General features: G+C 46.9%; 1 protein-coding gene across 5 annotated transcripts in view; it reads right to left on the reverse strand.

Annotated features, from left to right (window-relative positions):
• LOC147603962 (pyruvate kinase isozyme G, chloroplastic-like) overlaps positions 1-26,204 on the reverse strand; it is a 61,031-nt gene extending 34,827 nt beyond the window's left edge. For 2 of the 5 annotated variants that reach the window (XM_086796280.1, XM_086796281.1), the window contains exons 1-2: positions 25,775-26,204; positions 24,971-25,252 (exon numbers count right to left, since the gene is read on the reverse strand). In XM_086796280.1, the coding sequence (XP_086652406.1) occupies positions 24,971-25,252; positions 25,775-26,053 (561 nt within the window). In that variant the 5' untranslated portion in view covers positions 26,054-26,204. The remainder of the gene's footprint in view (positions 1-24,970; positions 25,253-25,774) is intronic. The other 3 variants (XM_086796284.1, XM_086796283.1, XM_086796285.1) reach the window with 3 other exon arrangements.
• Positions 26,205-27,143: the final 939 nt, after the last annotated feature.

Here is a 27,143-nt window from a genome sequence, read left to right on the forward strand (position 1 = left end):
TTCAGATATGTCCACGTGGCATCCAAGTGCGAGATGCACATGACATGTTTTTAAAAAACCTTGAAATCTCCGATGAGTAACCTTTCACCCAAATTAAATGTCACGCTTTTTTGGGGGGCTTTCGTTTGCATTTTGTTTTTCCCACTTGTGTCATGTTGTGGAGATCCCTCGTTTCATGCTACAGTTTGTGTGTTGTGCCATATCCCAACTCCTCCTGGGTCTTGAGCGCAAGCTACAACCTACGGCCTTGTGCTTACTCGGTACATACTCAATCATTCCGCCAAACTGTTGAAACAGCTGACTTCACCGGTGTGGTCGATCGCTCCACTCGGCACTTGGCATAGTCTGTAACCACTTCAAGGCCTGGTGGTCTGTCTTCACAGTAAATTCCCTCCCATAAAGAAAAGGTTTCCATTGTTTCAAGGCTGTGATAACCCCTAGCAACTCTTTGTCATATAGATAGAATAGTTTTTTTTTGGCATCATTCAACTTCTTGCTGTAATACGCCACAGGTCTTCCTTCTTGTTGCAATATTACGCCAATGGTGAGATTACTAGCATCGGTGATCACCTCGAAGGGATCATCCCATGATGCAAGTTTGAGGACTAGTGCTCTTTAGAAGCCGCCTTTTGCAGAGCAAAGAACGCCTCTAAAGCCTTTCCTATGACTGAAACCTTATGTCTTGTAGTCTTCACTTCCTTGAGCAAATTTGTCAATGGTGCTGCAAGGTTAGAAAACCGATCCATATGCAAGCTATACGCTTGGCAAAGGCCCACGAAGGATCGTATCTCTTGGGCTGTCTTCAGAACGTCCTAATCGAGGATTTCCTTTATCTTCTGAGGGTCAAGGCGAGTGCCGTCGGAACCGATCATGGAGCCCAGGTACTAGGTACTGGACTTCTTGAACTCCAAATATGCTCTTCTTGATGTAGAGTTTGTTATTTGGCAGAGTCTGCGAGACCTGCACATCCTACTTGTGCTGTTCTGCAGTGGCAGGAAAATAAGAATGTCATCCAAAAAAATGAATAGACATTTACCGATGAGTACCGCAAAGACTCAAGATATCATCTTGTTGAGGGTAGCCGGTGCATTAGTTAAGCCAAAAGGCATAACCACGAACTCGTAATAACCTCGTTCTGTACGAAAGGCCGTCTTCGGGATATCGGCTTCGAAGATTCTGACTTGATAATAGCCACTTTTGAGATCAATCTTTGTAAAGTACTTAGCGCTGTTGAGTCTTTCAAGGATGTACTCTATCCTTGGCATGGGGAACTTGTTCGAAAGACCGTCTTCAGGATATCGGCTTCGAAGATTCTGACTTGATAATAGCCACTTTTGAGATCTATCTTTGTAAAGTACTTAGCGCTGTTGAGTCTTTCGAGGATGTACTCTATCCTTGGCATGGGGAACTTGTTCTTGATTGTCAATTTGTTCAAGGCTTGGTAATCCACACAAAGACGTGCGGTCTTATCTTTCTTCTGCACAAAAAGAATCGGTGCAGCAAATGGAGAGGATGAAGGCCTGATGAAACCAAACCTAAGCAATTGCGTGAGTTGCATCTCCAACTCAGCTTCCAATGCCTTGGAAAGATGATACGGAAACTTATTGGGTGGCTCAGCTCCAGGTACCAAATCGATACGATGGCCTCTAGGACAAGAGGGTGGGGGTTGGGTCGGAGATCATCTTGCAACATGATATCCTGAAACTGTTGGAGAAGTCATGTCATCTCTGACTCTAATGGAGTTGCAATGGATGTAGATATTTGCTGTGGGCGGACTGTCACCAACCTGGACATTTCCCAGCATGAAAGGAGTCTGGTGGACTCCAAGATGTCTAAATATTTGGAAAGTACAAGCTTTGGGAATGGGGGATTATCCTAGAATACAAAGGACCACACTCCTAAAATTTAGGAGAGTTGCTATTTTTGGCCTGACTCCGATGGAAATTCTGTTCGCGTCATTACATCTGGAATTGAGCAGATACCAAGAGTTGGCAAAGTGCCTATGACAGAATGTCTACCAGTTGGGATATTTTTAGAGATAAAGTTTATGGAAGGACCCATCTCTTAGATTGGGACATGTGGCAAGAAAGTGGACCAAAGTGAGACAAGTGGCCTGACACTTGTTAGAAAGTGGATCAAAGTGAGACAAGTGGCCTCACACTTGTCACTTCAGCTATTGTGTGGCTCTCCACTTGTCATTGTCAGCTATTGTGTGGCTCTCCACTTGTCATTGTAGCCTTCTCTTGCCATTTTAGCTCATGGGAGGCCCAAATCTATAAATTGGAGCCCTCTCTCTTAATTAACGAGGCTTTCTTGCTGCACACTAGCCTCTACCACCGTTACAGGCTGCCCTAATGATGGCTACTCTCTCTCTCTCTCTCTTGAAGGCCGCCCATGAAGACTACCGGCTGTTGGGGACTGTTTTGGAGGCTTCCATCGCAAAGAAATACTGAAGGCAAGGGTATTTAATCATTTATTATGATTTGTAGCCATTGTACTTGTACCAACCTTTGTACCTATTGTACCACCCATTGTACTGGCTGTACCAATCCTTGTACTTGTTGTACTTGCTGTACCACCCATTGTACCGACTGTACCCACTTTTGTACTTGCTGTACCAGCCATTGTACCTGCTATACTAGTCACTATACATGCTGTACCAACATTTGTATTTACTGTACCTGCTGTACCAGCCACTGTACTGGCTGTACCAACCATTGTACTTGCTGTACCAGCCACTGTACCAGCCATTGTACCTGCTGTACTGGCTGAATGGAGAGTTGTACTTGCTGTACGAGCTCTATTGCATGAAGACCCGTGGTTTTTGGGGAAGAATCAGTACCCACACAGAGGTATATGGATTATGTTGTTGGTTCGGCATTTTTACAGCCTATGTTCTGGCTTGGTAGCCTCGTGTTGGGATGTGTTATGGCATTTGTATATGGATAATCCGGCATCTCCCATGGGGAGAGTAAGGCCCTCAAAGCTTGTACATGATATTATTCTCCTTGGGTAATAAAATACTCCAAGGGGGGGGGTCGGCCCATTCCGGCCTCTATGTGGTGTCACATGTGGAAGAACCATTTTCAGCATTTGTGGATGTTTTGTCCAGCTTTAATGTGTTATGCAAAGTGATGATGGATATGTGTTAAGCTTGTGGCCATGTTTAAGTGTTTTGATATGCATTGATGGTATCAACAAGTGTGTCAAAGGCCCTAGTCTCTCCCCCAGGCACCGCCGCGAGTTACATTGGTATCAGAGCATAGGCTTTCTTGGAAGCGGAGGCTTCCTTCTATCAATAAGGAAGAGAAAAGATCTCAAGTGGGGACCACACTTACCATCATTGCTATTAAGCATGGCCAGCCACTTCATAGCCTATGAAGCAGGAGCATGAGCATGAGCATGAGCAGTAGACAGCTTGTTGATCTAAGGATTTATGAATTCACAAAATTTTATCTTGGAAGTATGGAGTTGGCTTTATGTGCACACGTTTAGCACTCTTTCCATATGGATATTGTGGATTATATTATCAAGCTTACAGGCAAGCTATACGGAGATATATCTCAGGATATCTTAAGGATATGGTGACGAGATATTTCTTTTGGCTTCATGACCAACCTGGCAAAGAAAAGCTAAGTATACTTTGAGTTTGCAAAGTTGGTGCTTTGGCTATTTACTATGAAGTATTTTTGATGTTCACTAACCCTTGTATCGCCATGCAAGGAGAAAGGTGGTGTTGTTTACCTTGAGATGGTTTCAGGGAAACATTGTTTATGGCTCCCTTTATTGGGATGGATTATATCGATGGAGATTTCTTTCTTGGACGAGATTTATATAGATATTGGGCTTCACAAGCAATTTCTATGGACGAATTTGTCCGAGTTTATAAAGAAGAAATCTTTGGATATCTCATGGATACGATGCTTTTATGGATAAAGTCCACCTCTACTCCAAGGTGTGTGGTTAGCACAGAGTATGTGGTAAGAGGTATGGTATACAAGTCTATGGATTCCTGGGCTTCTTTTCTAGATAAGCACACAATAGAGATGGATGGGGCTAGATTTTCTTATATTCTCTACAACAATACCTTAATCAAAAAATATATAAAAATAGATTTTTTTAGTAAGTGTGTCTATTATATATAAAAATATATTCGTATACCTCGATCTAGGTCGTAACTCTCAAGATTTCATCATAAACCTCGATCGACGTCCTAGATCCAATCTCGACCCATTTAGACCTTGATTGAGGGATCCATCCTCAATTATGTTTATGACTCCCTTTTACTAGGATGGATTATTCTTTATAGCTCCCTTTATTTGGGATGCATTGGACTTATGAAACTCATGGTTCACATATCCTGTGTAGTGTTCTCTTGTCCTACGTGCTCTCTTGAAGATTGTTTCTACCATGTGTGGGTGGAACAATAGAGAGCAGATGGAAGGGAACATGGGCACTTCAGAGGGTAGTGTTGAGCACAACATGCCGTGTGTAGTGTTCTCTTGTCCTACGTGCTCTCTTGAAGATTGTTTCTACCATATCTGGGTGGAACAATAGAGAGCAGATGGAAGGGAACATGGGCACTTGAGAGGGTAATGTGAGTTGGTGGCCGAAATGCCTACAAACTATTAGTAGCAGAAATGCTTATGGAACACCAGGCTATCTATGCCTGCCAAGTGATTGTTTTATCTTGTTACTTGAGCCCACCTCTCATCCAAGGTGTGTGATCAAAGTACCAACATGGACTGCAAGTGGTAAAGTGGACATGACGCCTGGTTGGCACGGGACTTATGTCTATGCCAAGGGTCATGTGGACCGATGTCTTGTTGGCAAGAGACTTATTTTGTCTCGCCCATTTACTTGGGACATGGATTATGATATCTGGACTTATGAGACTAATTTGTCTCACCCATTTACTTGGGACATGATTATGATATCTGGACTATGGGACTGTTTTGTCTCGCCCATTTATTTGGGACATGGATTTATTTATTTTTTAAAGCCATATTAGAATCACTATCTCCCCATACAGAGGCCAAGAGGTTCATTGTTCATCTCACCATGCATGTGGATTCATGTTGGGATTGTGAGAGGGCAATTCAATGAACACTCCACCATACACGTGGATTCGTGTTGCGATTGTGGAGTGAGTGTTTCATTGTTTCCACACCATGCTTATTGATCAGAGTTGGGATTGTATGGGAGAACATGGGAACTGTTGGGATTGGGAGAAAGGATCGCCAGAACTATGGAGAACCAGCTTTTCTGTCACCATGGTTTGTGCTCTTGAATGGCACTAGTTTGTGTGCATAGCACATATTTCTGTGCGAGGCACTAGTTTCTTGTGCATGGCACTTATTTAAGTGTCTTAGCACCTAGTTGGTGATTTTCATTGGCATATGATTATCTCATTGATATTGGTGATTGAGACACAATTGGCTCTTGTGCTTGTGTCTAGCATATCTTCCATGGAATTCTCACCCATTTCTTTGGGACATGGATTCTTCCATTATATTGGATTTTTGAGACTGTCTCGTCTCGCCCACTTGATGGGACATGATTATATCTTGAATATATGGCTTGAAGCTTAAAGTTGCGGACAACTTTTAAGAAGCTGGGGAGGATGTCACCAGCCTGGACATTTCCCACTATGAAAGGAGTCTAGTGGACTCCAGGATGTCTAAATATTTGGAAAATACAAGCTTTGGGAATGGGGGATTATCCTAGAATACAAAGGACCACACTCCTAAAATTTAGGAGAGTTGCTATTTTTGGCCTGACTCCGATGGAAATTCTGTTCGCGTCATTACATCTGGAATTGAGCAGATACCAAGAGTTGGCAAAGTGCCTATGACAGAATGTCTACCAATTGGGATATTTTTAGAGATAAAGTTTATGGAAGGACCCATCTCTTAGATTGGGACATGTGGCAAGAAAGTGGACCAAAGTGAGACAAGTGGCCTGACACTCGTTAGAAAGTGGATCAAAGTGAGACCAGTGGCCTCACACTTGTCACTTCAGCTATTGTGTGGCTCTCCACTTGTCATTGTAGCCTTCTCTTGCCATTTTAGCTCATGGGAGGCCCAAATCTATAAATTGGAGCCCTCTCTCTTCATTAATGAGGCTCTCTTGCTGCACACTAGCCTCTACCACCGTTACAGGCTGCCCTAATGATGGCTAATCTCTTTCTCTCTCTCTTGAAGGCTGCCCATGAAGAATACCGGCTATTGGGGATCGCGAAGAAATACTGAAGGCAAGGGTATTTAATCATTTATTATGATTTCTAGCCATTGTACTTGTTGTACCAGCCTTTGTACCCGTTTGTACCAGCCATTGTACTGGCTGTACCAATCCTTGTACTTGTACTTGCTGTACCACCCATTGTATCGACTATATCCGCTTCTGTACTTGCTATACCAGCCACTGTACCTGCTGTACTAGTCACTGCACATGCTGTACCAGCATTTGTACTTGCTATACCAACCATCGTACCGACTATACCAGCCATTGTACCTGATGTACCAGCCACTGTACCAACCATTGTACCTACTATACTGGTTGAATGGAGAGTTGTACTTGCTGTACTAGCTCTATTGCATGAAGACCCGTGGTTTTTGGGAAAGAATCCGTACCCACACGGAGGTATATGGATTATGTTGCTGGCTCGGCATTTCTATAGCCTATGTTCCGGCTTGGTAGCCTCGTGTTGGGCTGTGTTATGGCATTTGTATATGGATAATCCAGCATCTCCTGTGGGGAGAGTAAGGCCCTCAAAGCTTATACATGATATTATTCTCCTTTGGTAATAAAATACTCCAAGGGGGGGTTCGGCCCATTCCGGCCTCTATGTGGTGTCACATGTGTGTCAGGCAAAATTCTGTAAAGGTGTTTCGAGTCCGTGTACATATGGGATGCATGGTATGCAATAAAACTTTGCCGTGAATGCCCTGGCAAATGTACAGACCAGGTGGTTTTGCAGTGAGTTGGTATGCGTGTCGTGTTTTTTTTTGGGGAGCAGATGCTGATGATTCCGAGCTTGTGGGAAGCTTTGGTTTTGGAAGGTCGTGGACGCCGTTTATTCAGGAAAAATACAAGGAAAGGAAGAGCCCTTTTAGCATTAGTGTGTGGCCATCATTGAGGCTTGGGAAAAAAATAAAAAATATATATACATTAAATAGTATGGCCAGCTTGGGAATAGCCATGTGGAAGCCTTCGTTGGCTGCCAACACACCATCTAGAAGGGTGGCGAAGACGCAAAAGCGAGTGAAGAGTGGCCGCCTGGAGACTTCGGGGGAGCTTGCAGAAAAAAAACAAGGAAGGCGGGTTTTTTTGGTGGGAGCGACCAGAGCGAAGGAGAAGAGGTTCCCTTTGTGTGCGTGAAAGGCTGACAACGGCGGGTAGCGGCTGGTAGCAGTGACGGGGGGTGCGACTGAGAAAGGAGCCGCCTCTGGAGGGCCGGGTAGATGAAGTGATCGTGCTGTAGTGGCTAAAGAGAGCTCGTGGAGAGCAACCTGGCAGAGAGCGCCGAAGAGTTTGCACACCAAGCTGAAGGAGAACGCCGTGGTGGTCATCGTGGGGACAGAGGAGGAGCAAACCAGGCTCGTGGAGGCGCAAGGGACAAGTAGATGCGTCGACTATATCAAAAAGGAGAGGCGGCGACCAAAGCTTAAGGTGACCTTGGGTTGCTTACAGGCGAGAGAAGCTGACGACTGGAGGTCGTGAGGACTGGAGGCTGACGACAACAGTGGACAGCTTCGCGTGGGCAGACAAGGTTGAGCGGGTGGCCTGCGGTGGCTGGTGATAGCTGCAGCGAGTAGGGAAGGATGGCGAAGGCGCCTGGTGTGAAGGGGTCGCCCTGGTGATTCTGCAGCTGCAGTGAGTGGGTGATATAGCCGCCATGCGATAAGAGAAGAGCAAGGGAGCCGCATGGGTGAGAGCTTTGGGTGGCTGAGCAAAGCAAAAGTGAAGAGTGAGAGAGAGCCTTTGGTTGGATTCTACTTGAGCTAACTGTAGGTGGTGGTGGCGACTGACCCAAGCCGTAGAAGCAAGGAGGGCATAGGCGAGGACTGCTGAACATACAGGACAGCAAGCTGGCAGTGAAGGGAAGAGTTTGAAGGTTTTTCTTTTAGAAGCTTTGGATTGTGAAGGTGTTGCAAAAGGAGAGCCATGGGCAGATAAAGGAAGTGAAGGAAGTCGAGTGGAGCCAGCTGATTTGTGAAAGAGGGATCTTCTTTTTTGCATTATTTGTGGATAGGTGTGCGGGCTTTGATTATCTTGTGGAATACAGGAGTTTGAGGTATCTCTGTGTGGTGTTTTGAGAGATTTCTGTTTCCAGCATCGTGCTGGTGGTGCCCCTTGTGTGTGTTGTGTCTTCCAAGGCTGCTGGGTAGGTAGCTATAGAGGCATTTCTTCTTTTCCTACCCTCCCGACAATGTGCAAGATCCATTTTCAGCATTTGTGGATGTTTTGTCCAGCTTTTATGTTTTATGCAAAGTAATGATGGATATGTGTTAAGGTTGTGGCCATGTTTAAGTGTTTTGATATGCATTGATGGTATCAACAAGTGTGTCAAAGGCCCTAGTCCCCCGGGCACTGCCGCGAGTTACACGGACATAGATCATCGCACACTCTGCTCCCTTTCTGATAGCTCTACTAGCGCGGAGGTGGAAGGTGAGCAGAATACTCTGAATGCTCCGATCCCTGCGGATGATAGTAGGCTCAAGCAAACCTTCGACAATCGTGAAGGTGTCTTGCCTCCAATCAGGAATGGGTGCATACTGGTGGAACCACTGAATCCCTAGGATCATGTCGCACCCGAGGAGGGGCCAGACAATGAAATCCCTCTGAAATTGGACCTTCTGGACTGTGAAGGCGAACTGTTGAGCTTTCTAGGAGATATGGGTATGCAGGCTGGGAGTGAACCTGTCCACGTCAAAATGATAAGGCACGAGGGCACATCTCATCTTGGTCGCCAACTACGGAGAGATGGCATCTTCAGAATTGCCCATGTCGAAGAGAATAACAAATTGTTGCCCCTGTTAGAAGTCATCTCCTGTCTTTATGTAGACACCAAGGCCTTTGTTGTGGGTGTGCCCGCCCTTGTAGGTGTTTTCTCATTTTTCCTCACTCCCCGTATTTTTCCCCATATTTTTTCCATTTTTCCTTGGCCTGGGGTGGCAGTCCTGTGCAGGCAGTTGTTGTTCTCCTGTTATTCTCTTGCTGACTGTACCCGACCTGGGGACAGTGCTGGCCGACCCTGTTTGTGCTGGCCGACTGGCCTTTTGAGCAGGTCGTGGATAACTTGACCCAGTCTGCTGCCTCTGGAGCAAGCCGACTGTTGCCTCGGGTCCATATATAATGGACCCCCTACTCCTTTGCCATAGTATCTTGTATCATTCCGGGATCTTGTGTATATAGAGCAGAGTTACACGCCAATCTCTCTCCTTCTCTTGTGATGTCTATTTTCTGCACTCTACTTGCTCTTGTGGTATCAGATTTGGTTATTATCTCTGCTCGTATTTTGACATGGTATCAGAGCCCTAGGCTCTTGATAGATCTTGGGAGTTGTGTGAGCAAGAGGGGGACTGTTGCGTTGCTAATTGGTGGATTGTTCGGGACTGTTCGGGAAGAGAAGAAGCAAGAGGACGGCGGGCTGAATTGCTGGACAGCCACTTGCAGGTGTAAGTTTTTTTCCCACCCACCCACCCTTTTCAGTTACATCCCCGCAATGGCAGATTTGTTAGAGATGGCTGAGAAGCATGTGAAGATCCCAACACTTCCCACGTTCCCGGTGGACCGTCAGTTGGACGGGAACAATTACAGCATATGGAAGGTTATGATGGAATCTGTGCTGGAGTCATATGACCTCGCTGATTTCATCGTTGTCGGGGTTCCACGGCCGGAAGCAGAGGAGGAGAGTTATAGTCAACCAGAAAGGACCGCGAGGCACAGGCACAGTTGTGGGATCGTGTCAACGCCAGGGTTCGTTCATTTATCTTCCTCAACTGCACACGGCAAGTAATCAATCATGTAAAGCATATGACGTTGGCCAGAGGCATATGGCAGCACACTTGGCTTCTCTGAACTCTCAGGCACTTCCATCGTGCTCATGTGAACTAATACACTCCGTTGTGCTCGCTTCTACCCTGTACAGCCAGTCCAACGAGCTGTATAGATTTGTATGACTAGTTCAGTCAGCCCTGCAGACTGTACGACCCTGCACGGACATGTCCCAAATCAGTCCTGCAGACTGTACGGGCACTGTACAAAATTGTACGGTCATGCCTGAATTGGACGACTAGACTTGTACCGCCCTCTACCACCTGTATCCAGCCTTTCTGCTGTATGATCAGCCCTGAAGCCGCCTGTGAACTCAGCAACAGAATCTATACAATGATGTCCGGAGATGGAGCGATGTATATCCAATCCCGACTTAAAGCATCAATCTATCAATATCCATCAACCTATCTCAACATCGGCTGAATAAGTGACTCTTGTGGTACTGGGAGCCGCCCATCGAGGATATCCAGCATGGGAGAGAGAAGTAGAGCCGACAGGCTCAATAGATCCACCGGGTGTGGGAAAGTGAGCCTATGTCGCTCAAAAGTCTCCTGAATCTGGAGCTGATGGGTGGGGTGGGGTGGGGTCGGGGTCTTGAATTTTGGGGGTGCCGGGCTCGTTGGAGTGCAGTGGCTAGATCCAGGATGACTACAAGGTGTGGCCTGGTACAAGATGGTGCAAACAAGGCTCTGGGCTCCACTGTGGGAGGTGTGTCCTCTGTCTGTGGGTTGTCGCGTAGGGCTTGTTAGAAGTCATCTCCTGTCTAGTTTTATACACCAGGGCCTTTGTTGTGGGTGTGCCCGCCCTTATCAGGTGTTTTGTCATTTTTCCTCACTCCCCGCATTTTTCCCCTATTTTTCCCATTTTTCTGTGGCTTGGGAGACAGCCCTGAGTTGGCAGAGGATCCATTTGCTGGCCGACTACATCAGATGTGTGTATTGGAGCTGGCCGACTGTATCTGACGCAGTCGTGGACCCTCAGAGCTGGCCGACTGGCTGCATGCAGCTGGCCGACTGCATATGCAGTCGTGGAGCCTTTTTCAGCAGGCCGACTGCACAGGTGGGGGCATATAAATAGGCCCCCACCCCCATACCACTCAGTGTATCATATTCGGGATCTTCTTGTGTATATCAGAGCAGAGTTACACGCCTACTTCTCTCTCTCTCTTGTGCTGTTTTTTCTGCATGCGTTTTTGCTCGTGTTCCCAGATCTGGTCATCATCTCCGCTGCGTATTCTGACATGGTATCAGAGCCCTAGGCTCTAGATAGGTCTTGGGATTTGTGTGAGCAAGAGGGGGACTGCTGTGTGGCTGATTGGTGGACTGTTTTGGACTGTTCGGGAAGAGGAGAAGCAAGAGGAAGGCGGGCTGATTTGCTGGACAGCCACTTGCAGGTTTTAGTTCTTCTTTGTTCCCACCCACGCACCCTTTTCAAAGGACATCCCCGCAATGGCAGATCTGTTTGAGATAGCCGAGAGACATGTGAAGATCCCGACACTCCCCACGTTCCCGGTGGACCGTCAGTTGGACGGGAGCAACTACGGCATATGGAAGGTTATGATGGAATCTGTTCTGGAGTCTTACGACCTCGCTGATTTCGTCGTTGTTGGGGTTCCACGGCCGGAAGTTGAGGAAGGGGAGTTACCGTCGATCCAAAAGGACCGGGAGGCTCAGACACAGATGTGGGATCGTGTCAACGCCAAGGTCCGTTCGTTTATTTTCCTCAACTGCACACCACAGGTAATCAATCATGTAAATAAAGCATATGACGCTGGCCAGAGGCATATGGCAGCATTTGGCCTCACTTTACAACAGGGTATCGCCCATGAAGAGGATTTCCTTGGAAGTACAGATGCGGGTTATGAGCCCTGCAAAGTCGTCGACGATACGGGAGCATATTAACAAGCTGCAGGCTCTTCAACAGGAAATTCTAGGAGATATCGTCAGAGGACATGGCCATCACGTTGCTGTCACACTTGCCCTCTTCGTACTCAGCATTTTACTCGTCGTTGATTACCAATGGCAGGCTCAGCACCATCACGTGGGAGGAGCTTGTGCCCATGGTCCTGGACCACGAGGAACGATTCACGAACCCTCCTCACGGTGGAGGTTCGGAGGCCTTAACTGGCCAACGGTCGAAAGACCGTAACTCGGGCAAAGGGAAGGCTTCATCGGAGAAGTCTTCTGAGAAGAAGTCCGACGCTGACCGCGAGAAACTGAAGGCAGAGAGGACCTGTAATGATTGTGGCGAGAAAGGCCACTATTGGAGGCAGTGTCCCAAGCGGAAGACCGAGAAGGGTGAAGACTCCTCAGTAGCAATCATGAAGACTCCGGCTTTTGTGCACCTGGAGGTGGTGGACACCGATGTTTCATTTTCTTCAGGCAGGGAGGAGATTGGAGGACTCTCCACAACGGATACTCGGGAGTGGATTCTCGATAGTGGTGCTTCCAGGCACATGACTCCTTCCTGTACGGTTTACAGGATCTCTGCAAGCTTTCTGGTCATATTCTTACTGGGGATACGTCCACTATCCCAGTTCACAGTGAGGGCAGGATGGAGATAGTTCCCGATGGCAGAGGGGGGAAGCATTCCTCCCAAGTGTTGTATGTTCCGGCACTTGGTTTTCATCTGTTGTCAGTGCATCAGGTTTGCAAGACTGGCGTACGGGTGGAGTTTGATGAGCATTTTGTTGCTCTCCGAGACAAAGCAATAGGCCAAGTGGTTTGGGAAGGCGGAGTGGGGAATGGAGTTTACAGGCTTTCAGCACTCTCTCTCCCAAGTCCTCAGGTTTGTGATGAGTGGCAGTCTGGTAATGGCCACTTAAGTGTGGATACGCTGCAGGTGCGGGCTTTCCGAGACCAGGTGGTGGATAGCTTGCCAGTAGATGGCAGCAGTTGGCAAGAACTTTCCAGTAGTGATGTTGGTAGTTCTTGTGTTCGTCAGTCTCACTTATGCTCTGATGTCTCGTAGTATTCGGGACAAAGAACCTCCAGTAGTTGAGGATGTTCTTTCCACGGGGACCTTTCGGAAAGCCAGGCAGGTGGTAGGTGCTTACTTGCAGAAGGAGGTGGTTTCTCCAGGCTTTGTGGTTCCGGATTCAGAGGGGGTGGTTGACAGGTTTCATCAGGTTTCCAGGACTTGTTTGTGCACCGTAACAGGTATTGATCCTTGTGAGCAGTGTGATGTCTCTATGACTCAGAATCTGTATGGTTCATTGATCTGGTTGATGGACACCAGATTGGACGGGAGCTTCCTGATGAGGCGGTTGAGCTCATGGTTGCAGATGTCTCTTTGGGAGGCAGGATTGCGTTTCCTGTGGTTTCTGCGGCATGCGAAGGATCAGGGACTCTTGTACACAGGAGGGGGATTGTGGATGGAGTCCGACTCCACGGTTGGAGTGACTCAGTTTGGGGAGGAGATCCGGACACAAGGGGATCTACTTCAGGCCCAGGAGCAATTTTACGGAGCAGTTGGAGACAGTCATCTTTTGCCTTGTCGAGAACAGAGGCAGAGTACCGGGCTGTTTGTGATGCTGTTTGTGAGGTGGTGAAGATGCAGAGGTTGCATGGCAGGTTTGGGCTTCCACTGGAGGAACCCATGGTCATCCAGAGGCACTTTGTTCGTGAACAAATCGTTGCTGATGACATCTTGCTGGAGTTCTGTTCGACGGAGGACAGTCCTATGGACCTCTTCACAAAGTCGCTATCTCCGGATTTGCTCAGGCGGCACCCCAGCTCCCTGTGGTTGGTTTCACAGCCAGGAGAGCTGAGAGGGGGTGTTAGAAGTCATCTCCTGTCTAGTTTTATACACCAGGGCCTTTGTTGTGGGTGTGCCTGCCCTTATCAGGTGTTTTATCATTTTTCCTCACTCCCCGCATTTTTCCCCTATTTTTCCCATTTTTCTGTGGCTTGGGAGGCAGCCCTGAGTAGTTGGCAGGATGATCCATTTGCTGGCCGACTACATCAGATGTGTGTATTGGAGCTGGCCGACTGTATCTGATGCAGTCGTGGAGCCTCAAAGCTGGCCGACTAGCTGCATGCTGCTGGCCAGTCGTGGAGCCTTTTTCAGCAAGCCGACTGCACATGTGGGGGCATATAAATAGGCCCCCACCCCCATACCACTCAGTGTATCATATTCGGGATCTTCTTGTGTATATCAGAGCAGAGTTACACACCTATTTCTCTCTCTCTCTCGTGCTGTTTTTTCTGCATGCGTTTTTGCTCGTGTTCCCAGATCTGGTCATCATCTCTACTGCATATTCTGACAGGGCTGCCCAGCAGCCTGGACACTATCCCAGCAGGCATGCGCAGAGTGGCCAGCAGGTTGCATAGTGTGAAAGCGTTTAAAAGCATATTATTGCTAAAGACCTAGTCGTGAGGCTTTTATAAAGTTGGCCGACTGGATGCTAAGGGGAGTATAAATACTCCAGCCAAGAAACGATGAAGGCATCTCATTGTTCACAGAGTGCTGAAGCTACTCAAGGGGCCCGGACAGCCAAGGAGAAGCTAACCCAAGGGTGAAAACTGAAGGTCAAGGGCAAAGATTTATCTCAGCCAAGAAGGTCAAGATTCAGTCTTTATTTTTTGATTTGCATCATTCTAATAAAGCAAATACACCATTCGTGGTGGGGGCCCTACAGAGGGTATTTGGGACCAATACTGTGTCTTCTCCCTCTCTCTCTCTCTCTCTCTCTCTCTCTCTCTCTATTACACCCCCATTATGGTACTGGTTGGAGCTAGACAGATCTGCATTGCATTCTTGTATACCCTACGCATATAGGTTGCATATTGAGCCTCTAGCAGTAGTGCTCCATCCCTCACCCCCTCCCCCCACTAGCTCAACACTTTCATAGTTTATTTCATGTTCATTTTGTCCCTTTTTTTTTGGACATCCGGGACAGTTGTACATTGATTTGTCTCATAGGTCGAGTTCGGCCTCTAGTGGACGTTGATTTGGTCTCATAGGTCATTATGGCCTTTTGAAGACGTTAATATAACATTTCATTTCATTCATCTCTCTCTCTCTCTCTCTCTCTCTCTCTCTCTCTCTCTCTCTCTCTCTCTCTCTCTCTCTCTCTCTCTCTCTCTCTCTCTCTGTGTGTGTGTGTGTGTGTGTGTGTGTGTGTGTGTGTGCACGCGCACATCTACTTCAGTTTTGTGCGTTATATTCGTCGTGAAAGACTGTTGAATTCTGAGCATTGAAGTTACCGATTCGACCACCACGAAGCTTCCGCATGTTACATTGGTATCAGAGCCTTCTTCGAGCGTGAAGATTCAGCCAAAAAAACCCCCAAAAAAAAAAAAGAAAGAAAAAATTTGTTCTCACTTGTGTGGTTGGTTCTGGACTCCGGTGGACCACCCCCGTTCAGTGAGACTCTTGTCCCTTGAAGGACGGTTGGTTTTCAGCCTCCGAAAGCCTTCCCCACACACAGTGGATGGTCTCATTGCGCTCTGGAAAGGAAGTGCATTTTCCTGCTATGGCGAGCTACGACGAAGAGAGAGAATGACAACCTTGGGACCAAAGTGCCCACGCAGTCCATCTAGGGCATTAGGCATGAGTGTATCGGAGATGTTCCAACAGATTCTGCGAGCAATTGCAGAACAAGGTACCAAATTGAAAGAGCAGAAGACACAGATCTTGGCCCTGGAAGAGCGCACCCGTTCTCCAGCTCCTCTTTTTCCATCTCCTCCTCCCTCTCCTTCCGTATCCCAAATTCCAGATCCTCTACAAAATCACCTTTTTGAAGGGTCACGATCGCAGCCGAGTTCTATGCTCGAGGTGCAAATGCATGCATTGGAGATTCAACACATGAAAGACCGTGCGGCAATAGCCCGTGCTACTGCACAAGACGATGCCAGGTGACGCGTGGAACACGAAACCAGCGGCTTTCTCGAGTCATTTTCTCGAGAAAATGAACTTCAGTAAGTATAATGGTAAACTCGATCCCACAACTCTTTATTCCTGGTTGCATCAATTTGAAGCTTATTTTGCCGCAATTAGAAAAAGTGATACTGATCGAGTGATTTTGGCTAGTTAGTATTTAGGTGAGGCCATTCCTTGGTGGACCTAGTGGGCTCATGCCCACACCAGATTAGGTATGGCAACTTATGTTTGGGACGAGTTTGTCCTCGATCTTAAGCAACGGTTTCTACCGCCCCATTACCTTGAGCAACTCTAAGACGAGTTTAGGGGAGCACGTCAAAACGTGCAACCGGTTCTTCAGTTTGCCAATAAGATTTCAAACTTGTGTTTGCACTTGGGTTTATTTGACAAGAACAAGAAAGGGTAGTTCCTTTATGGCTTGGACACGTAAATCCAATGGGAGGTGTGTATGTTTAGGCCAGCCACCTTCGAAGTTATGTATGGCAACTTATGTTTGGGACGAGTTTGTCCTCGATCTTAAGCAACGGTTTCTACCGCCCCATTACCTTGAGCAACTCTAAGACGAGTTTAGGGGAGCACGTCAAAACGTGCAACCGGTTCTTCAGTTTGCCAATAAGATTTCAAACTTGTGTTTGCACTTGGGCTTATTTGACAAGAACAAGAAAGGGTAGTTCCTTTATGGCTTGGACACGTAAATCCAATGGGAGGTGTGTATGTTTAGGCCAGCCACCTTCGAAGACACACTCTCGCTTGTGCAGAGTGCCGAAATGAAGCATAATGGCGGAAAGCCCAAAACTTCCCAGCCTGCCACTCCCAAGGCAACTGCCTCGGGGGCAAAAGGCCAGAACTAAACGGGGTCTTCCCCCAGGACAGAGCACAGGAGCCTCCGGCTCCAAGAACTTGACCAATGCGCCCAAGCTTACTCCAAACCAAAAAGCTCACACAGGCAAGACTGGTGGTAAATTGAGTGCTGAGGAGACAGCTCTGTACAAAGAGGAGGGTAGGTGCTTCTTTTGTCATACAAAAGGACACACTTCTAGGGAGTGCCCTAAGAAGACTACCACTCCATAGACAACCACCCCAACCTCCACGGCTTCAGTGGGTGAGTCCAGCTCCCACCCAGACCCCAACGGTTTTTCCTAGTTTTTCGGATCCCAATGCTTTGGTTGGTGCAATCGTTAGCGGGGAGCTCGAAGATAAGCAAAAGAGCGCCCATGACCAAGAGTATGAGCGCAATGAATTGCTAAAGACCATTGGCTACATAGGTGGCCAGAGAGTCGTTGTCTTGTTTGACAGTGGTGGCAGTACGGAGGATGTGGTCATGAAACAAGCCACTCGGCAAGCCCGTTTCGTCTTGACTTTGGTGGACAAGAAAGTTGAGGGATGTAGCACAAGCATGACGACGAGCATCAAGTTTGAAGCTCAGAGTACTAAGTTAGTCATTCAGGGTGTAGAGACATAATTTTGGGCATTCAGTGGTTTCATAAGTTCTAGCCAGATATCAAGTGGGACAAGCACACGTTCGTGATTAATCGGAATGTGTCTAAAGCCCCAGTGACTATTAAGTGTGAGCCAAAAATCCCAATCTTTCCTCTCATAAGCCATTTTTAGGCTAAAAGAGAAATCAAGACAGGCGCACAGTGTGCCATGATTTACATCCGAACTGCCCAGATGGTGGCCAGGGCTTCAGAGAAGTACTAGGTTCTCCATGACAAGTTCCAGAAGATTTTTCTTCGCAACAATCTCCCTCCCCAACTCCCCCCATCCAGACCGCAGGACCACAGAATAGACCTCCTCCCAGGCCTGGATCCCCCGAGCAGGTTTCCATACCGCCTTTCCAAGGCAATGGAATCAGAATTGGACCACCAACTCCAAGAACTCTTGCAATCTAGCTTCATACGTCTCAGTGTGTTGCCATTTGCAGCTCCGATCTTGTTTGTCAAGAAGAAGGATAGGTCTTCTCGATTGTGTGTCGATTATCGTACACTCAATAAGCTGACTATCAAGAGTAAGTTCCCAATGCCTTGAATAGATTATATCCTCAAGAGGTTGAATGGGGCCAAGGTGTTCTCGAAACTAGACTTGAAAAGAAGGTACCACCAAGTGAGGATTGTTGAGGGAGGTATCCCCAAGACAGCCTTCCGTTCAGAACGGTCCCACTATGAATTTGTTGTCATGCCTTTTGGCTTGACGAACGTCCCAGCCACATTCAACCGCATGATAATGCATGTGTTCAGGGACTTCATAAGAAAGTGTGTGTTCATTTTTCTGGACGACATACTACTATTTTCAACTACCGTTGAGCAGCATGACATGGATGTGGAGAAAGTCTTGAAGTGCCTGGAAAGCAACGAGCTCTACGTCAATGAGAAGAAGTCAGAATTTTATTTGTTCGAGGTGCACTACCTTGGATAAGGTGGCCGAGATTGTCAATTGGGAAGTACCAAAGACTGCATTTGACATCGGATCCTTTGTTGGTATATACCAAGCATACTCCACCCACATAAACAAGTTTTCTGACCTCTCGGCGGATCTCACCGATTTGCTAAAGGGTGTAAGGCAACGGGATTCGAATGACTCCACGAGCGTTAGGAGACATTCAAGAATCTCAAGGTGGCTTTGTCAGAAGCACCTTGTCTAGCGCTTGCCTCGTGGGACGATGTAATATGCGGAAGCTTCGGAGAAGGATCGGTACTTCAAAACTCAGAAATCAACACTCTTTTCGCGACGGAATTAACCCACGAACTGAAAGGAGATGTGCAAAAAATAGAGAGAGATGGGGGAGATGGAGAGGACACAGTATTGGGTCCCAATTACCCTCTATAGGACCCCCACCACGGATGGTGTATTTGCTTTATTAGAATGATGTAAATCTGAAAACAAATACAGAAAACTTGACCTTTTCTTGGCTGGAAAATCCTGTCCTTGACCTTCAGAAGTCCACCCCTTTGCTTGGCAATCTCCTTGGCTTGACTGGCCCTTGATTGGCTTGAGCACTTGGTGAAAACTGAGATGAATGATGGGATTATGGCCTCCACTATATATACTCCTCCTGAGGAGCAGTCGGCCACCTGAAAAAACAAGCTATGTCCCACGACTGGTGAAATTCAGCAATAAATGCTGAATTAAATCCCAAAAAATACTACCTTTTTTTCCTAACAGGCTGAAAGTGATGCGCCTGCTTTTGATTGGCTGGACACCAGTTTTGTCCACAATCCCAAGGCTGGGCAGCCTGTATGGGCTGCCCCATACATGCCCTACAGCCATATAAAGGCTGTAATCTCCTGGAGATTGCCTTATCTGTGCCATAGGGCTGTCCTACAGCCCCTCCATGGCTGGTGGGTTCAGCCTGGGCCTTCCTGGCCCTCATGGGGGTGGTTCTACACCATTCCCATGCCCACACTCAGATCCGGGGTAGTCCTATGGGCTGGCCCCTTGTCCTAAACATAATCTACTCAGTGATCTGGCATCCGGTACCATACCAGATACACAGAACCACTGACATCATTCTAGAGGTGATCTGGCATCCGGTACCATACCAGATACACAGAACCACTGACATCATTCTAGAGGGAGACTCACAGCGCGGACTGGCACTATTTCATGTGCAGGACAGTGCACACCTGACCTTGGACTCATGTGCAGGACAATGCACACCTGACCTCGGACGACTGAGATGGATCCCTGGCTGACTCGTCCCAGACTGGGCTCACATGGGACCAGTTCACCATCCCAAGTCCTGCACCTTCTGTACAAAAATGTCTACGTGGCATCCAAGTGCAGGATGCACGTGACAGACGAGCCGTTTCAAGTGATCACCAATGCGAGTAACATCACAAATAGAGGTGTTTTACAATAGAATGGCCATCCACTAGCTTACATGTCTCGTAAGTTACTGCCCGCAGAAAAGAATTACTCTGTCTACGATCGAGAACTCCTAGCAGTCATTCAAACCTTGAAACATTGGAAACATTTCCTTTATGGCCGTGAATTTGGCGTCCACACTAACCATCAAGCATTATGTTGGATTCAAACAATGCCAAGTGCACAGTGGAGTGACCAATAGCACCCCTGGAACCAGAACTTCCAACAATTTGGTGGCATGATCGAGTACCTTCCAAGAAAGGCCAACCCGATGGCCGATGCTTTGGGCAAGAAGGGACAAGTAACTTTGATTCAGATCACTAGACTTGACCTTGCTGGTACGGGACTAGATGAGTCATGACATGAAGCACACGTACGCTGATTTCGAGGAATTCAGTACACAGTGGGAATAGACATTGGAGTGTGACATTTGTCAAAAAGTGAGCTCCTCGTGGAAAGTGATAGGGTTGTTACAATCTTACCGATTCCCGAAGGAGCTTTCCAAGATATATCCATGGATTTTGTCACGAATCTGCCTCCCAATCCGGGTAAGCATAATACCCAGTGCTTGCCTATTGTTGATAGATTTAGCAAATTTGTTATGCTTATCCCATGCAGGGTCAATGTGACCACCGAAGATGTTACCCATTTGTTCATTCGGCATTGGTACCCCATCGGCGAGATCCCTAGGACCATAGAGTCAAACCGAGATGCCAAGTTTACCAATTATTTTTGGAGGGCATTGTTTGATAACTTTGGTACTAAATTGAATTTTTCCACTGCATTTCAACCACCCACAGACTGATGGCCAGACAAAAATCTACAACCAACTAGCCTTTGATGTGCTGAAGTGTTATGTCCACGATCCGCAAGGTAAGTGGGAATCGTATTTGCCTTTAGTTCAAGCTGTTTTGAATGATTCCTTTTCTTCAGCTATTGGCAGGACTCCATATGAAGCAGCGTTTGGAAGACCATTCCCAATGGCTGTTGACCAGAACCTCATCTTCAATACTTGAAGCGAACAGAATGACGGAGTCTTACCAAGAGATTTTGGAATCAACGAAAGGCAAGTTCGCTAAAGCACTTTGCACTCTTAGTGTGGGCATGGGGGAGGCGTAGAACCACCCCCAAGGGGCCAAGAGGGCCCAGGCTGTGCCCACCAGCCATGGCATGGGCTGGAAGGGCTATCAGCCAGCCCTAGGGCTTCTAGACAGGCAGCCGACACGGCTAAAAGCCCTACCCAGCAGGTCGGCCAGGTGTGGGGGGCAATCCCACACCCGTGCGTAGGGCTGCCCAGCAGCCTAGGCACTGTCCTAGCAAGCATGCGCACAGTGGCCAGCAGGTTGCATAGTGTGAAAGCATTTAAAAGCATATTATTGCTAAAGACCTAGTCGTGAGGCTTTTATAAAGCTGGCTGACTGGATGCTAAGGGGAGTATAAATACTCCAGCCAAGAAACGATGAAGGCAGCTCATTGTTCACAAAGTGCTAAAGCTACTCAAGGGGCCCGGACGGCCAAGGAGAAGCTAACGCAAGGGTGAAAACTGAAGGTCAAGGGCAGAGATTTATCTCAGCCAAGAAGGTCAAGATTCAGTCTTTACTTTTCTGATTTGCATCATTCTAATAAAGCAAATACACCATTCGTGGTGGGGCCCTACAAAGGGTATTTGGGCCCCAATACTGTGTCCTCTTCTCCCTCTCTCTCTCTCTCTCTCTCTCTCTCCATTTTTCTACACATCTACTTCAGTTTTGTGCATTATATTCGTCGTGAAAGACTGCTGAATTCTGAGCATTGAAGTTACCAATTCGACCATGAAGCTTCCGCATGTTACAACGTTTCACTACCAACATTTATAAGGTTTCTAAATGACGAAACACGTTTTTTTTGTGACGCTAACATCACCACGGACCATGCCATTTCTTGATACGAGATTGCTAGCTTTTCTACAAAGGCCGCCTCTACATCTTGATGAAGAACATGAGAGCCCCAAGACGCCATTATTGGCGGTCATAGGGGCATGAACTCCACCTTGAAGAAGTTGAAGAGGCACTTCTATTGGCCATGGATGATGCAAGATGTGTTCACTTATGTGCAACACTATCTGGTTTGTAACTTTGTCAGGAAGTGAAAGACGCATGGTAGGATTATTATAGCCTTTACTGATTCCCAATGGACCCTTCGTCTCTATGGATTTCATTACAAACATGCCTCCTAGGACAGGTAAGTGGAACACACAGTGCTTGACGATTGAAGATCGCTTTAGTAAGTTTGTTATGCTTATCCGTTGGAGGTCCAATGAAACGGCCAAGGGCATTGCCAAATTGTTTATTCAGCACTGGTATCCCATTGGTGGCTCAATGCTGCCGACTGGATTATGATACTCTGGATGCTGGCCGACTGATATATCTACTGAATATCATGCTCTAAATGAATGCCTACACTGCTGTCTAATGACAGATTAGATGAGGGATTAGCATGGCACACTGTGTGCACGTGACAATAGCATCCTCAAGTGTTTTGTAATTGTTGTTCCACACCTGAAGCTTATGATCTGGGGCCAATCTGCACATACGTTCTCAACCTGCCACAAATAGGGGTCAGCTGCCTGTGCAGGCCTCCTTACACCTCTGCACATAGATTTCTGCAGCCCACATGCGGTGCGCTTTTTTTTCCTCCCCCATGCAAGCCCTACTACAGGCCAACTCCTCTTTCCTCTCCGCTGCTGGCCGGCTTTAACATGCTGGCCGCCCTGGTCCTAGCCCCCTCTTCTCTGTTGCACATCAACCTAGGCTATGGCTGCCCTGTATGAGTCCGGCATTTATGCTTTCCATGCATCATAACCCTCTGCCACCAACATATCATGCCTAGCATACTGTGCACAGGCTGTATAAAGTCCTCTGCCCACAGTCACAGCCCATCAACCGCTCGCTCACCCCATCCCCTTGCCTACACGCAAACCATACATGTCAAGAGTAGGAACTTGAGCAGAAAATGCAGCCCATCTGGGAGCAAAAACCTGAGAGGAATATGGGTTTCTCGCGAGGGTCCTTTCTGCACATCTTCTACACGCATGACTCTCAGTATGCCCTCTCTCAAAATCCACATACAACCATGATAGCAACCCTAGAAAGCATACTTCTTTGCGAGACAAAAAAAGCAAGCTATGGTGCTAAGAGAAATACCTAGGAATCTTGACGCAAATAAAACCATGAAAGGCACGCAAAACCTTTGTAGACTCCGTGTTTAGGTCACTCTCATACCAAGTGTAAGAAGCCTCCCAGGCCTATCTAAACCAAGATCTCCTAAACACAGTCCAAAACAAGATTAGAGAAAACCAAATAAAAGGGGAGCTCACAAGCTCACCACCCAACCATGGGATCAATACGTCAATCCACCCCTGAGCCAGGGGTTAAGGCTCCACTCCACACATACATGCCAATCGGCACTGGCATCCCATACACCAGTGCCTGCCCACCACAAGGGCCATTGGCAACACTCTGTGATTTGCCATGTCCACGGCAAGAGTAGAAACTCAAGTCCAGGCACAGACTCATCAAGAGTGCACCGCAAGACCGACAACACAATAATAACCCAAGGCATCACTTATATGGTGATGATTGCCACTATAAATAGCTAACTTGCTATAGATAGCTAGTAGCCCGTTTTATTAATTCTGAACCTTAGCCCCCTGCATTTGCATACTATCTCCTAATCCCAAGGTTCCAAGACCCAATTGGATTAGGCCCGCTAATCTAAGGATTAGCTCCAAGTACATAACAACGCCCCCCACAATACCGGACATAGGAATGTCTTTTGGATACAAGTGAGGCAAGGGCTCCCTCAAACGAATGCTTGGTGTGTAGGAGGTGTCGACTCGAGACAAAAAGGAGGAATAGTGACCTCCTAGTCAAGTGGTGAGAGTAGCCCTCAGAGGGGCTATTGTTTGAGGTAAGATGCATGGCACTTGCCCAAGTTTCACCCCAAACCCCAAAGCCTAGCATTCTCCTACTTTATTTGCCAGGATTCCGCTCCAAGCCATGCCTCGAGTGAGGCGAGGGCTCCCTCAAACGATTGCTTGGTGTGTAGGAGGTGTCAATTCAAGACAAAATGAGAGCAGCCCTCGGAGAAGCTATTGTTTGAGGTAAGATGCTTGGCACTTTCCCAAGTTTCACCCCAAACCCCAGAGCCTAGCATTCTCTTGCTTTATTTGCCAGGACTCCACTCCAAACCATGCCTTGGCTCCGACACATGCGATGTGGATGAATCGGCTACCAAGATACCACTCGAGAAACTATGCAAAGCATAATGAAATTGAAGAACTCTTTAAGCCAATCATCTAGAGCACATTCTTGGTTGATTCTGATGAGTGTAGCTCAACGTGCATGGCAAAAAGCCCAAAAGGCAAGGCCAAAGCAAAAAATAATAATAATAAGAAGAACTAACTGGAAAAACTATATGAAGGCATGTTAGGGAGGATTTAGAGCTTCAAAACTAACAGACAACAAGATCGCACTATTTTGACCAAATTTTGTCTTTAGTGAAAAATTTTGGGCCGCTTTTGACCAGTTCTGAGCAGTTTCAAGTTCGCTTCGTGTCGACAAGCCTTTGACCAACTGTGGAAGAGGTATCAATGTTTGACCATCATAGACCTGCTTGTGATTAAATTCAGGCCTATTTTTTGTGAAAAAAACGCATAATCACAAAAAAGCAGGTCACAAGATCTATGTATATGATATCTCGGTTTATTGCTGAAGAAAAAAGAATTGAACACATGCTTTCAATGAAGGAAATGTAACCAGACTCCAGATTTGATTCCTTGAGAATCCCTCAAGAAGCTAAATTGGATAATTTGGACCATGAAGATAGGTCAGACCCGTTTCTGCAAAGGCATTGTCTTGTCCTTATAAAAGAGAGAGAAGCCACTTAAACTTGCATTGGAGCTAGGTAAGACGGGGCACAATCTCACCCCGTAAACTAGATGCCTCGTTTTGCCTAGATTCACTATAAAGGATGGTAAGGGGCTTGACAATATGGCACATGCAATAGGCTTGTTGTTGCATGAGATCATGGAGATGCTCGGACCCCTTGAAAAGGTTGTCAACACATATACTTTCCTATTCTGGCTGTGTTAAGGTCCCAGAAAAAGCTGGCCATTCAGACTCACCTTGGTATCCAACATGATGGCAATCACGTTTTCTGGTGCCTTGGCATTGTACTCCTTCACAAGGTTGATCACTTTCTTGTGAGAATTGTGATCTCCGTGCGACATGTTTAGTCGAGCAACATTCATGCCTGCCTCTGCAAGTTTCCAGATCATCTCTTGCGTGCAGGAGGAAGGGCCAATGGTGCAAACGATTTTGGTCTTGCGTTGAAAAGCCGGTTTATTCCACAATCTGCCTGCATTACGCAAAGACAGCAGTTGCTCTGCAGAAAAATATCCATCTTCCTACACATCAGAGACAGAGGCACTGTCTTCAGAAACCTTCTATAAGGGGTATTAGCTTAGAGAGAACAAGAAATTTGAGCCAAAAAACCTACTTTCCTCAGCAGAAACCTTTGAAAGGGTATGAGTTTAAGAATGATTAAGAACTTATTAGGCATAATACAGATAAGTTTACAATTGGAGCCAAAACCCTACAAGCTAGGTAAGGAATTGATATGTTACATGCACCAAACAAACTTAGATGGACTCTGCATGATTATCATCCATTGCTCTGCAGTAGCCATGTTTGCTTTGGAAGATTCAGCAAGGAAAGCTCAGAGAGATTTGATGCAAGGTGATTGGAAAACTAGACTCGGAAAGCAGGATTTATTTTGATGATGTGAAATTAGGGTTTGTGACATGCGATCGATGTAAATTAGCGTTAATTAGTGCCTCCGGTATCCATAGACTGCATAAATTAAGTTTAAACTAACTGTGTGTCTTTGGTGTAGTGAAGTTAAAGTTTTTCGGCTGGATTAAGCTCACTCTGAAACGATCGGAGGGGAAGCCGAGGGATACATCGTCTGGCGAGACGGGGACGAGTTCAGGTTCTTCGGATCGGAAGGGCCGGCGGGACCTGATGCCGGTGTTGTCTGCTGTTGCTGCTGCTGATAAGCTTGGCTGGAGATGAAGGTTCTCTGGCCGAAGCAGCAACCGGGTGCGCAGGGAGGCGCCACTAAAAAGCGAGAGGTGGGCATCCGAAAGGGAAGAAAAAGATGATGATGTTGAAGGAGAAGCCATGGTGCAGGTGAGAGAAGCTGCCATGGCTATGACTGACGGCGCGGGAGAGCGCCGATATACCCCGCAATGTTGGCGTAATCTCTATTCTCTCGTGTCCGGATTGGCGTCCCGACAACAACCAAATTTCAAAAAGCTGCTTTTAAAATAATCCTAGGACCTAAAGACTTACTATATAAGTAATACAACAAATAGTTGCCAAAATGTTTTTTATATTTATTAATTAACCGGCAGATGCTATCCTGGAGCTTCTAAAGGTTTTTTATTTGGAAGGATTTAGGCGTTTCCTCTCTTCTTTTTCTTTGGCAACTACGACGTGTGGCTATGCATGCTTTCCATCGAGCTTGTTCATCATTGCCTCTCTCTCTCTCTCTCTCTCTCTCTCTCTCTCTCTCTCTCAAAGCAAGCACCTAGAACCCCTCCTCTCTCTCGAGGATATATAAATTTATCTGTGCATTCACTGTCTCCGTAGCTTGATGTGAAGCACAGGCAAGCAGGGGTCCATGTGGTGGAGGATTTGTAACGGGAGAGCGTTGTTGAAGAAAGGGAGGTAGCATCATACAACAAGAGGAGGCATTCTCTCTCATGCATGGGAAGAGCAAGCACGCAGGTCTCTCTCTCTCTCTCTCTCTCTCTCTCTCTCTCAGCAAGCACCTAGAACGCCTCCCCTCTAGAGGATATACAAATTTATCCCTACATTCATTGTCTCCATAGCTTGCTGTGAAGCAGGGTCCATGTGGTGGAGGATTTGTTAAGGGAGGATGTTGTTGAAGAAAGGGAGGTAGCACGGTACAACAAAAGGAGGCACACAACAAAGCTCTCAACCAGACTAAAGGGAAGGGGCAAGCGTGCAAGCAGGTTGGGTTCTTGAACATGAGGGCAAGGGCTTGCATGCAAGGTTGGGTTCATGAACATGCCCAAATTAATAGTGGCTAAGGTTTTATGCCTTTGGCCTAAGGTTGTGAAATCTTATAGTATATTAGTGTGTAATACAAGATTCAAGGCAAAAATAAATTATTACCTATGCTAGTGGGCAATAATTAATTAATGCCCTCAATAAAAGGTGAATAGACACCCTCAAGTAGGTGACTAGTGCTGCGGCTTATATGTATGTGCA

This window comes from Cibotium barometz, chromosome 63 (genome assembly GCF_041138505.1).
Source record: "Cibotium barometz isolate CiBa-2024 chromosome 63, ASM4113850v1, whole genome shotgun sequence".
Taxonomy (NCBI): domain Eukaryota; kingdom Viridiplantae; phylum Streptophyta; class Polypodiopsida; order Cyatheales; family Cibotiaceae; genus Cibotium; species Cibotium barometz.